Source organism: Bos mutus, chromosome 16 (genome assembly GCF_027580195.1).
Source record: "Bos mutus isolate GX-2022 chromosome 16, NWIPB_WYAK_1.1, whole genome shotgun sequence".
Classification (NCBI taxonomy): Eukaryota; Metazoa; Chordata; class Mammalia; order Artiodactyla; family Bovidae; genus Bos; species Bos mutus.
The window spans coordinates 2,773,200-2,785,409 of record NC_091632.1 but is presented as its reverse complement, the minus strand read 5'-3'; the positions used below and the strand labels follow the sequence as shown (position 1 = coordinate 2,785,409).

At 54.1% G+C, this 12,210-nt stretch overlaps 1 protein-coding gene across 1 annotated transcript in view; it reads right to left on the bottom strand.

The window, feature by feature from the left end:
* Positions 1-1,133: 1,133 nt before the first annotated feature.
* Positions 1,134-12,210, bottom strand: part of MFSD4A (major facilitator superfamily domain containing 4A) — a 25,584-nt gene continuing 14,507 nt past the window's right edge. Inside the window, exons 4-10 of the mRNA XM_005909659.3 lie at positions 11,966-12,128; positions 11,446-11,561; positions 10,273-10,446; positions 7,306-7,453; positions 3,876-3,946; positions 2,491-2,611; positions 1,134-1,355 (exon numbers count right to left, since the gene is read on the bottom strand). Of these exons, the coding sequence (XP_005909721.1) occupies positions 1,300-1,355; positions 2,491-2,611; positions 3,876-3,946; positions 7,306-7,453; positions 10,273-10,446; positions 11,446-11,561; positions 11,966-12,128 (849 nt within the window). The 3' untranslated portion in view covers positions 1,134-1,299. The remainder of the gene's footprint in view (positions 1,356-2,490; positions 2,612-3,875; positions 3,947-7,305; positions 7,454-10,272; positions 10,447-11,445; positions 11,562-11,965; positions 12,129-12,210) is intronic.

Here is a 12,210-nt window from a genome sequence, read left to right as displayed (position 1 = left end):
GGTATGCTGATAAATGTTTATCAGATGATTCTCCAAGGAGACAATAAAGTCATGATTTTGCCAATTTCTCACCATAAATACTCTCACCATGGCTGATCTCAAGCCACTAACCTGTTATCACTGAAAGTGGAATTGGAAAGATATACACCGAAGGATACCTTTATATAGTATTTCTACCCTGCAGGTACAATAAATAAGCCTCAAGAGCATAGGTATAAAAAAATTAAGAAATGATATCTTTTGAGTGAAAGTGTTAGTTGCTCAGTTATGTCTGACTCTTTGCAACCCCATGGATCGTAGCCTGCCAGGCTCCTCTGTCCATGGAATTCTCCAGGCAAGAATGCTGGAGTGGGTTGCCATTCCACTCTCCAGGGATGCTTCTGACCCAGGGATTGAACTCGAGCCTCCTGCATTGCAGGCAGATCCTTTACCATCTGAGTGCGTGCGTGCAAAGTCACTGCAGTTGTGTCCAACTCTGTGCGACCCTATGGACTGTAGCCTGCCAGGCTCCTCTGTCCATGAGATTCTCCAGGCACGAATACTGGAGTGGCTTGCCATTTCCTTCTCCATTACCATCTGAGTAGTTATAAATTACATTAAAAAACAAAGGCAATAAATTTCTCTAATTTTAAATAATAGCTATGTTTAACAAGTAGCTCTCAAAATGAAAACTTAACAATTGGCTTTTATAAGCTGGTATGAGCTAGCCCAGCATACCGCTGAATTAGTGTCCCAAAGGTAGCAAGATTCAACTTTCCTTTCGATGTTTTAGACTATAGATGAACTACTGATAGCAGGGGTTGGAGGGATTTTGGACGATTAATAAGTAAAAGCACAGTCCTTTGAGCATGCCAAGGAATAACCTGGGGTTTGTTTTGATTAACTTAAAATCTGTCTATATATAGCAATGATCATTGCTCTTTATAATTTCAACTTATTTTTTCAAACTTCAACCAAGAGTGATCTTCAAACTCAGGGTGTGGTTCATGCAGAAGGTGGCCAATGGATGAAGTGTCTCGTTATCTTCCTTTCCAGCTGAGTATCTTGACTCACTCTCACCAAAAGTCTGAGCCAGGGAAGAGGAGAGCAACTTGAACAGCCAGGTAAACATCTAATGATTTGCCCAGGGAGGTCCGGGTACAGAACTCAATTTAATTTCTTTTACCCCACCCAGTATCAGTGAAGATGAGAACCAAAGAGTCGAGAGGTGCCTCTGCTGCCACCCTGGGTTCTTCAGCCCTTTGAGCTGAGCTGCTGCTCAGGAGACTAGACGTCTTCACCTGCCTCCGCCTCCTAGCTCTACCTCTGGTAGCTCTCCAGGCTCTCCATTCCAAGTGCTTTGTCTCGAGTAGGACCTACCAGAGAGAGAAGACAGGTAGCACGTTGCAGCAGCTCTGATTAGCCCTTATTTACTCCAAGACCTTACCCAGGCTTTTTATTTCCCTGCTATTCACTGGCTCACATCAGGGAGCCAAGTGGAAAGTTAGACCTACTAATTCTGGCAAGCTAGTTGGTGGAGGCAGTTTGTTGAGACTAGTGTCTAGGGCTTGGGAAATATATACTTCTTTTTTGTCTTTTGTGAACAGGGAACTCCTTAAGTGTTACTCCTTGGATATTCAGCAAATCTTTCTTGAACGGTGGCTTAACTGAAGGCACCGTGCCTAAGGTTGGACTGGACCACACGGGTCCTACCACCTCCGGCTCAAGGCTGCAGCGGGTGCTGACTGGGGCCCTCACACTGATGTTTAAAGGGAGCGTATGTCCACCTACTGAGGGACAGGGCTGAGGCTGTGGCCCTTCAGTCTTTGTGAGGGGTATTTTGCTTTCACTAATGAGGAGGAGGGTTTGCCTGGGCACCTTCTCTTAAGAATTGGCTACATGCACAGCTGGTTCAGTTGCTGGGATTTTGAGAGCGCTGGGTGGAAAGGCAAGTGAGGTTTCAGGGTTGTGAAAATAGCTTTGGGACTTCCCCTGCCTGGGGGCTCCAGGAGCGAGACTATTCTTAGGGGGTGCCTCTGTCCTGAACAAGCTTTTCTGTGCCACTTGGCCTGAGGACTTCTTTTTGAGAAAGAGAGTTGGACTGGAGTCAAATCCCAAACTGCAAAGAGATGACCAATTAGGCTTCTGGGCCAAGTTCCAGCCAAGGAGACAGGCTCTGCCTCTCAGTGCTCGGCCCAGGCTGGAAAGCGATTCTTGGCCCATGGTCCCCGGGCCTGGTGGGATGCAGGAAGCCAGGTCACAGACCATGGCCCGCTCCTGATGGAGAAGCCGTGAGTCAGCCTCTCCCGCTCCCTCCAGCCCTGGGAGCCCAGAGCGGACAATCGCAGGGCAAAGCAGGAAGGGGGAAAGGAAGCTGTAGAAAAATAAACATTTCCTTGCATTTTACTTGGAACAGAACATCATTTGTGGCGTGCTAAGATCCACGGCATCTCCCACACACCCCCCTGCTCTCTTTTCCTCCTCTTGTGTAGAAATAGATTCTTTCCTTACCTGATGAGAGTCCAGGGTGCATCCTGTGGAAAAACAGGAGCAAGATATAGAAGGTAAAAGCCAAGCCACCAAAGATCACACCACAGACCAGGAAACTATAGCTGCCCTGAGCCTGGAATATCTGCCAAAGGGGAAAACACAGAGATACAGGCCATCAAAACCTCACATGAAGATGTATTGGAGGAAGCGCCTTCTCAGGCCGTGGCAGGTTTTTCAGTCAAGTTCAGGCCCGCCACACCTATAGACAGAAACACAGGTAGGAGGGACATCTTGGCCTCGTTTCAAGGTTATGTTTCTGGAGGTAGCAGAAATCCTGCTGTGCAGCAGCGGTTGGACCCGCTGACCCCTGCAGTCCCTTTCAGCCCTATGTCCTGGACGCTTTGAAAATCTCCATCTCTTCCTTAAAACTCCAGTCATATTAGGTGTTTCTGTACCCACAGGCCCTGAGCAGAACTCTGCAGAGAAGGTGTGTATATATGTACATATATATATCCTTTTATTATGGAAAATGTAAAACATACGCCAGTGTGTTTCATGGAGTTCCCATGGGCCCATCCCCAGCTTTAGCACTTAGCACGTTTCCTCTGTACCCCTCATGTCTTCCTGCACTAGATTCCACTGTGGTGAAGCCCAGGTGCCACCTCATTTCGACGCAGAGGGTGTCCTAAGGGAGCGCTCGTCCCCTGGTCCAGCAGAGCGAAGGGAGAGGAGAATCAAGCAGTGGTTAGAGGGGTTTCAGGGACTGAAAGGCCTAACTCTGGACATCATCTCTGTTGGTTATTAGAAGTGTGACTGAGGGCAAGTCGCTTAATTTCTGAGTTTCAGTATCCTCTCTAAAAACAAGCATCACAATATCTACATTATAGTCTACCCTAAAAAGCAGATGGGTTTTTTTTTTCCCCTGCTGAACAAATGAAACGTGGGTATGTTTGAAGAGAACTGGGCGACTTGGCCCTTGATCAGGCAGGAGTCGTGCAGGAAAACTGGGCCCTTTGTAGGGTAGCCAGAGGTGAGGAGAGGTAGGGCAGGGAATGGGGGGTTAGGGGGATGGAAAGGAACTCCATTCTTGGGCCTGCAGCCCAAGCCTGTCCCGGGCTCTGAGAGTTAAACGTTCCCACGGGGCCCCTGGCCCCGCTCCCAGACACGGCTTGTGTTTGCTTTGGACCATGCCTCGTGGCCCTTCACATCTCCACTCCCGCATTTGGAGGCTCAGCTTCCAGGGGTGGCTCAGAAGCGGAAACAGGCGACACAGACGGAGTGGGGCCCTGCCTGCCGTGCGGGAGGCCCGGGGAAGGGACAGCCGGGTTCAGGAGGGGCTGGCCACATCTTCTCACTGCCTGGAGGGCCACGCCCCTCATCCCCCCGCCCTGGGTCTCCCGACATACCGAGCCGACCAGCATCTGGAGGACCATCTCTCCAATGCCCGCGCCTGTCACCAGCACTGTGGTCGCACAGCCTGAGCAGGAGAGAAGGATGGGGCTTAGTGATGGCAAGTTAAGGAGACATATCCGCTGGCATAATCCAGGTGGACTCCTGAGGTTTCTCAGATGTGAGCCCTTCACCATGCTTGGGTCTGCCATTATATTATTTCCCTGTTCTGAAACCTTCAGTTACTCACGATTATCTTCAGCATTTATTCCAAGTTGCTTAGCCTGGCATTCAGGGCCCTTCCCATTGTGAACACCAACTACTTTTCCAGGAAGATTCCCTCTCTCCTCTGCCAGGCAGGCCTCACTCCCTGGCATTGCACTAATCAGCCAGCTTCTGATCAACCTGGCCACGTGGCACAGACCTTCAGAGCCCAAGCTTCAGAGTCAGACCTGGGTTCTAAGCCTGCTCCACCACCTACTTACTACAAGACCTCAGGCAATTCCTTCCCCGTCTCTTTGGTAAAACGGGCATGGGATCTCCTCAGGGCTGTTGTGTGGATAACCCTGACGCAAACACATGTGAGCGCTCAGCACAGCGCTGCCCACAGTAAAGCCTCAACACCATGCCGGTTCTCTGCTTAAACCCTCACTCACCCTGCCGTCAGGGTCAGGGCAGATGCTTTAATGTGGCTTGCATGGGCCCTCATCACCTGCCCCACTGCAAGCTCAGACTGTCACACTGTCTGCTCACAATCCACCTTCCTGCCAGGAGAGACTCCTGAGTCTGCTAATCTGCACACACGCTCATAGCCAGCTTCTGACACGCGCCTTCACCCTCTCCTGAACACTCCTCCTCCTCCTCTTGGTCTGGAAAATTCATTCGTCATTGGAGACTGCCTTCATTATCATCTCCCCCAGCCCTGAACCTGGATTAGCTGCTGTTCCTCTGTGCTCCCTCTGTCCCCTGCTCCCGGCTCTCATGTAGCGCCCCCTCCGCCCGCCCTGGCTGCCAGGCAGCCTCCCTCACAGACTGGAAGCCCACTAGAGAGGCCGCACCTTGAATTTTAGTTCAGCGGCCTGTATCACTGCCTGTCGCCAGCACCAACATATTCTAGACACTCAGAGATCAGCATCATCTCCTCCGGCATTCCAGGCCCCCGTTCTTCCCACGTAGGTGTCCCCCCGTCTCAGCCTTCGCTCTCACACTGCCCACTGCCCTGCCCCTCCCTTCCCCAGCACGCCCTTGCTCTTGTGACTTGACCCACCCTGGGCCAGCTCAGTCCTCTGTCCCCTCCGTGAGCCTGTCTCTAGATGGTCCCTAGCACCCGTGTGAGTGTCTGCTCTCCTCAGACAATCAGAAACCTCTCAGTACCGTCTATGCAGCAGGTACTGTGCTAAACCCTGAGGGCACTCAGGTGACTCATCCGAGTTAACACCTATACTGAGCACCTGTGAGCACCTTACGCTGCTGAGTCAGGAGCTTTGCGTGCCCTCTAACGCACAGAACAACCCTAAAAGGAAGGGGGGAGGAAGATGAATTGCACAAGGTGACAAAGCCAGAAGGTAGGGAGGCAAGGCGGACCTTCAGGTCTGCTGCTGACCTCAAAGCAGCCTTCTTGCCTCCGTCCCTTGCTGGTGCACTTAGGGTGCATGTCGAGAAGCAGCAGATAATGTTAGGATGAAGGTCTCGAGGTGGGACCGACAGGCGAGACGGGGCGGGGACAAGGAGGGGGCTTGCCTTCCCAGTGGGGTCAGAGAGGCTCCTGAGGGTGTGAAGGTGGGGGCACCAGCAGGCAGATGAGAGGGCGTTCCAGGCGAGGGTCCCCACTGCAGCAAACGGTGGAGATAGACAGCGGGTTTTGTGCCATCGGGGGATGGCAGGGTTTTGTGCCGTCGGGATGGCGGGTGATTGAATGAGGCAGCCTCTGAGGGGAAGCAGGCAGGGCGGCTGCAGAAAGGGAGAGAGCTCCGGAGGAAGGCGTGAGGACTGTGAGCAGCTCTGCATTTCCAAGTGGTCCCTCTGCATCTGCAGAGCGTGGTGGCCCAGGAAGTGGCCCTCACCCTGACTACACGTTACCATCACCCGGCAGCTCGAGTACATCAGACTGTGTGGAGATGAAACCCAGGCTCTGTTTACAAGGGCTCTGGGTGATTTGAATGTGGAACCACATTGAGAACCTCTGATGAAGGCAAATCGGAAGGCCAGGAGACAAGCCAAGAGCTGCCACGGCACGGATGGGGGTGATCAGAAATCACGAAAAGGTGGGCTCCATTAACTATTCCAAGCAGGTGAGAGGTTGATAAAGGCCTGAACCAAGGCAAGGATGGTGAGAAAAGAGGAGGGATTGAGTGATTATCTGCAGCAGAACCAACCAACATAACATTGTTATTATCATTAAACTCTAACATTTGTTGATCCCTTTAACCTCTTAAGATATACTAGGTGACGTGTGATACCCACATCAGCTCATTCCTTCATTTACTTCTTTGAAGTTTGGGATTTCAAGGATCCTGGTCTCAGGATCAGCTCAGCGGATGGGTGGGCTGTAGCACTAATTGCTCTGATCCCGTCTTGCCCCACACCCCAGCCCCCCAGACACCAACTGCCCCCACTCCTGCTCCAAAGAAATCACTCATCTTTAGTGGTGGTTTTCCAACACTCTAGGGAATCTCTGATTGTGTCTGAGGGTAACATTAAATGTTCAAAACATAATTATTTTTAATTAACTTGTTTTTCTGAAAAAGATCTTTGCTATGCACACTTGGGAAGCTACAGAAAGGGAAGATTAGTTCAGAGAATCAGAGGTTTTCAAAGAAGCCATGTCACAACCCTGAATCAGATGTGGAGTCATTGTTCCAATCCTCTGTTTCCAACAACATCCACAAGAAAACAAAGCAAGGAGCTACTTTTACTGATGAGTTATAAAACCCTTTCCCTGTGCTATAATTCCTCCCATGCATATTTGCTTTTCCTTGAACTTGGAATTTCCAGCACATGCATGTTACACAAAATGCCAGCTGTGTAACATGCTCGGTTGGTAACGAATCTGCCTGCAATGCAGGAGACTTGGGTTCGATCCCTGGGTCAGGAAGATCCCCTGGAGAAGGAAATGGCAGTCCACTCCAGTATTCTTGCCTGGAAAATCCCATGGACAGAGGAGCCTGGCAGGCTACAGTCCAGGTCACACAGAGTGGACTGAGCGACTAAACCACCACCACCACCAACCACTATGGGGAAAAAGAAGATGGGGAAGAGGTGCTCACTGCTGGTCTGTAGTCTGAAATCTCACCATCCACCACCATATGTTGAAAGAAGGGGGCCATGCTGGTCGGAACAACACGGTTTATGAGCCTTTCCCACATTCAGGCAGTGAGGAGGTGGGCGGGGACCTTCTGGCTGGAAGGCCCCAGGGAGAGGGTGAAGGCGGAGGAAGGAGGGGCTCACCTCTGTACTGCAGCACGTCCTCGGTGTAGGCCAGCATGCTGGGGAAGGTGCTGCTGAGGGACAGACCCAGGCTGGCCGTCCCCACGAACAGGAAGACCACGTTATGCGAGAAAACAAGAAGCACCAGGAACGTCGCCACCACGCCGACCTGTCACAGCAGAGAAGGGGGCGCTGAGGAGCTGGGGGCAGCTGGGTGGCCGCTGAGAAAGGAAAGCCTGTCCGTCTCCAGACGTGAGAAACGCCTCCTGGCCCCTGGCGGGCTGTGTGACTAGGGCACGGCCCTGTGGAGTGCGCGGGAACTGCACCTTCCCCAGCTGGCGTCTGCCAAGGAAGGAGAACGCGGAGGACAGGAGAGACCCGGAGAGAGGAGGGCGAGGAGCCCCGGCATCTCGCGGACGGCCTGCCGCGCAAGCTTAAGGGGCGTTCTCCTGCTCCCCTCCGCTTGCACCAGGCCTCCAAGAGTCACCTGAGAATCGCTACACTTGGCACGTTTGAAAAACACCTAACTCAGGACTTCGCTGGCGGTCCAGCGGTTCAGAACCTGAGCTTCCATCGCCGGGGCGGGGGTGGGGGGAATGGGGGGTGGGGGGTGTGTTTGATCCCTGGATGGGGAACTAAGATCCCACATGTTGCGAGGTGTGGCAACAACAACAACAAATCCCACGTCACTCTCTTATTTTAGCCTGATTGACAGAAGACGCAGGATGCCAGGGCAAATTAGCAACTCCGCCCCTACTCGGCGTGCCCCGCCCGCCAGCCGGGGAGCAGACTGGCGCTCAGCCCGCTCCCCAGCTGCCTACCAGCCCCTCACCCTCGCCTTGCCTTCCAGCCAGGACACAGACTCCCTCTCCCCATCCTCTTCCCTAGCCAACTGGAAGCGCCCTAAACACAGAGAGCTCCTCTTAGAGAACGCGGCAGCCCAGCCGTTCCCTACAGGGCCCCGCACAGAGCGTGTGTGCTCATCAACCCGTGAGTGACTGCTGAGATCCAGGAGAACATCAAGAGCAGAATAACCCTTAATTTAAAACGGAGCGGAATCTGGGAAGAAACCGCGGTGAATTTGAGACTTGGCAGCTGCAGCCTGTTCAGGGCGGTTCAGCTATGGTCCCAGCAACCTGCCCAAGAAAAGTACCTGAAGAGCTTAAAAACAACTTAGACACCCGGGTTCCACTCCACTCCTCCCCCACTCCCCGGGGCCGGGGCCCAGGAATCTGTATATTCCAAAAGCACCTCAGCAGGGGTGAGGGGGCTAATGTATTTGGGAATCACTTGCTGTAGGATAGTGTTTTTCCAAACTTCTTGATGACAGACGGGAACACCGCCCCTGCCAACTCCGACCCCCACCCCCGGGTGTCTGTTGACCATATAGATTGCTAGCCCCTACCCCTGGACATTCAGATTCACCAAGTCTGAGCTGGACTGAGGAATCTGATTTTCCTCTTTAAATCCAGCACCCTGGGTGAGTTTATTGCCAGTGCCTGAGTCCTGTGGAGGCTTCCAACTTCCTGCTTTCTCCCAAACCCAGAGTCACTCTGTCTTTAAGCATCTGGCCTCGTGTGCTGGAGAGCCAGGCCACCAGCAGCCTCTGTACCTTCATCTTCTCCCCCGGGGGGACCTGCATTGCTCCACCCCCCTCCACAGAACTGGACCTCTTCTTCCTGAGCTTAGCACGCTGCCCTCCAGCCCCTCGCCTCTCCCCGGCCTCCCCATTCGCATTCCCTCTGACACGGTGTCGTCACAGGCTTCCCTCCCTTTCTCCTCTGCCTGCAAACGCACCCACAACACCCAACTCTTGTCAAACAAGCCTGTTCAGCTCAGACATATTTGTAATCCTCACACGTCTACTTCCTTCTCTCCCTCTCCCTTCCCTTCCCTGCTCTCAGCCCCCATCAAATCCATGCCCTCTGCAGTAGAAGCAATGAGTCCTCACCACTAACCCGCACCACCAGGGAATTCCCACTCTCAACTCCTTGAGGTTGGCTTCTACGCCACCCCCACCTCCCAGCTACATTGAACAAAAGTTCTTTCTTTTAAGTTATCAGTCAGCACAAGGCCGAATCCAAGGGCCTTTCTTGGGGCTCATGACCTTTGGCCTCTATGGTGGTGGTGGTGGTGGTGGTTTAGTCACACAGTCGTGTCCGACTCTTGCAACCCCATGGACTGTAGCCTGCCAGGCTCCTCTGTCCATGGGAATTCTCCAGGCAAGAGCCTCTACATTATTTCCCAACCCTCTCTTCTCTAGAAACTCAAGAAAGTACATTCTGACAGTGGATTGGACTTCTTGGAGAGGTGGTGAGTTTCCATTCACTAGGGGTGTTTAGACAGACTTTGGGGCCCCTTGGAAGCGGTATTATAGAGGTGATTTGAGCCCTGGTCAGAAGTTGGGCTAAACCACCTTATAGGAATCTGTAATCTGGACCCTTTGTCATAGGTGGTGGCAGGGATACACATCAGGACGAAAAGTTTTAACCACCTCTCAGGCCCAGACCTCCAGAGAGACTAGCTCCTTGAAGGTCATTCTACGTGCCACTTTGGGAGAGCTGCAAGATGCAGATTCCCAGGCGCCATCCCCGAGATGGTGCCTCTGCCGGCCACAGCACTCTGACCCCCCTGGGCACCAGGGTGAACCAGGGAGGATCGAGGTCAGCACTGCTTCCCTCCTCATCCAGCAGGCTGTCAGCAGGGAGCTGCTCCTGACACAGCACCAGTCACTTCCCATAGCCTCTTTCTTCAGTGGGTACAAAGTCCGAGCCCCAGAGAGAGGAAAGGGCTTTTCCAAGACCATGCAAGTGGGCCTCACGCCTTGAGTTTCCACCCCAGCATCTCTTTCCCACCCTTGTACGCCGACATCTCCCCCAACCCCACAACCTGGGGCACAGTCCAGTCTGAGAAGGTGTCCTGGGGCAGGGCTGTGGCACAGGGTGAACGGTTCTTCTGGGTCTCCAAGGAGTGAAAGGGGCCGCTTACCACATTGATGAAAACCATGGTGGCTGGCTTCACTCTGGAGGAGACAGGAATGGAGATGAGCCGGCCCAGGGTGATGAAGCCCCAGAAGAGGCTGGGGAGGTAACCGGCCACCTTGTGTCCCACGGACAGCGGCTTCTCCACCGCGTAGCTGTACACGAAGGCGGAGTATGCGCCCTGTGGGGAGACGGGTCCCGCTGAGCACACCTGCAGCGTCCCCAGCCGGGCAGGCGTGGTCTGGGCCGGCGGGGACCGGCCCTGCTCCACCCGGCGCCTGTAGGCCTGAGCTGAGGCTGGAACCTGGGCGGCACAGCGGGCAGACGGTGCCCGCGGGAGCCGGGGGCTCAGGAAGGCGTGTCTGGGCCCCAGAGGAGCCCCACAGGGTCCAGGCAGGCAGGCAGGCTCCGCCCCCCTCAGCCAGAGCAGAGTTTCACCACATGCCCCGTTTAGGAGGATTCCACAGAAGGTTTTTTGCTAAAGGAAGGGTACTGCAGCTAAAAAAGGTGTGTACAGGCATCTCATTTTACAGATGAAAGGGTGGAGGGAAGTGACTTGCCCAAGGTCACACTGAGCGTTGGAAGTCAACCAGTTCTGTCACGAGTACTTTCTACCAGGTCATCTAGGCCTTTAGGGCCTTTTCTTTGGAGAGTCCCTCATATGGCAACCAGTTAATCAAGCAGCTGCTGCAAACGGTCCTAATCTAATCCTGCAGAGGTTTCTGGAGAAAGGCAGTAAATAGAGTAACAGAGGTCACTGGTGGCCCGAACAGCTAGCTGGGCCCGGACACTGCCTGCAGCTTGTTTACCACGCAGCTTGAGAGGCCGAGGCTTGGAATGTGTTCCAGGAAGCAGAAAGCCCTAGCATCTATATGGCATGACCTCTACCTGGGGGAACCGGGCACTGCCCCTTTGAAAAAAATGTAACACACCAGAGTCTCCTATCCACAGGGTTCATGAAAATAAAAACAGAACGACACAGAAGACCATAGTTCCAAGAGGCTGTATTCAGTTCTAGAGAGGCTCTTCCCTGGGACTTATACTGGGTTTAAACACTTGGATCGACTGTACTAGAGGTGCGGTCTCTAGGAAACCTTGATCCACCTCCTTTCTCTCTACATGCCCAGACTTGAGGCTCAGGGGGTGCCCCATGAGGGGCGCCCTCCGAGGGCAGGCTCACCGTCAGCCCGTCGGTCATGAACAGGACCAGGGCGGCTGTGATGTGGATGGCGAAGAAGGAAGAAGGGACCCCTCTGAAGTTCTTCCTCTGGCAGCAGCTGAACAGGTCCTCGTGCCCTGGACAGGACACAGGAATGGGGGACAGGTCTCAGTTCTGGCAGAAAGGAGACCACTTCCTGCCTCCCACCTTCCAACGGCTCATGAGGACAGCCCCCGTCCGTTTCGCAGGGCGGTTGGAAGCAGGGCTCCAAGAGGCCAGGCAGCGTGCCCGAGGTCACACAGGCAGGGTGCCTGAGGTCACACTGCCAGGGTGAGGCAGGGAGGGGGCGGGAGCTGCTGTCCTCTCCTCCTGGCCCGTTTGCTCCATCTCTTGCCCCTCCCCACACCCCGAGACCAGCAGGGCCAAGGGTTTTTTCCCAGCCATTACCACCTGTGATCCACGTCCGCCCTCTGGGCGGAAGGGCTTAGCAGGGGAGCCTTGGAACGGGGCCTTGAGCCTGAGGGTTCCTTAGAGCCCCCACCTGGGTGGAACTTGGGGGACAGCGAGGATGCGTCTTCCTTCTCAGGAGGCTGTGTCTCCAGGGTGAGCTCGTCCGCGGACAGCAGCAGGGGCCTCCTCTGAGGGCAGCAGGCCAGCAGGCGCTCTTTGGACAGCAGATGCAGCACAGCCAAAGGCACCGGGAGCTGGGGGTGAGCAGAGGGTCAGGAGAGCCCATGCCCCGCCAGTCAGCCCGTTTCCCAGCCAGGCCTGCTGCACCCCCTCCGC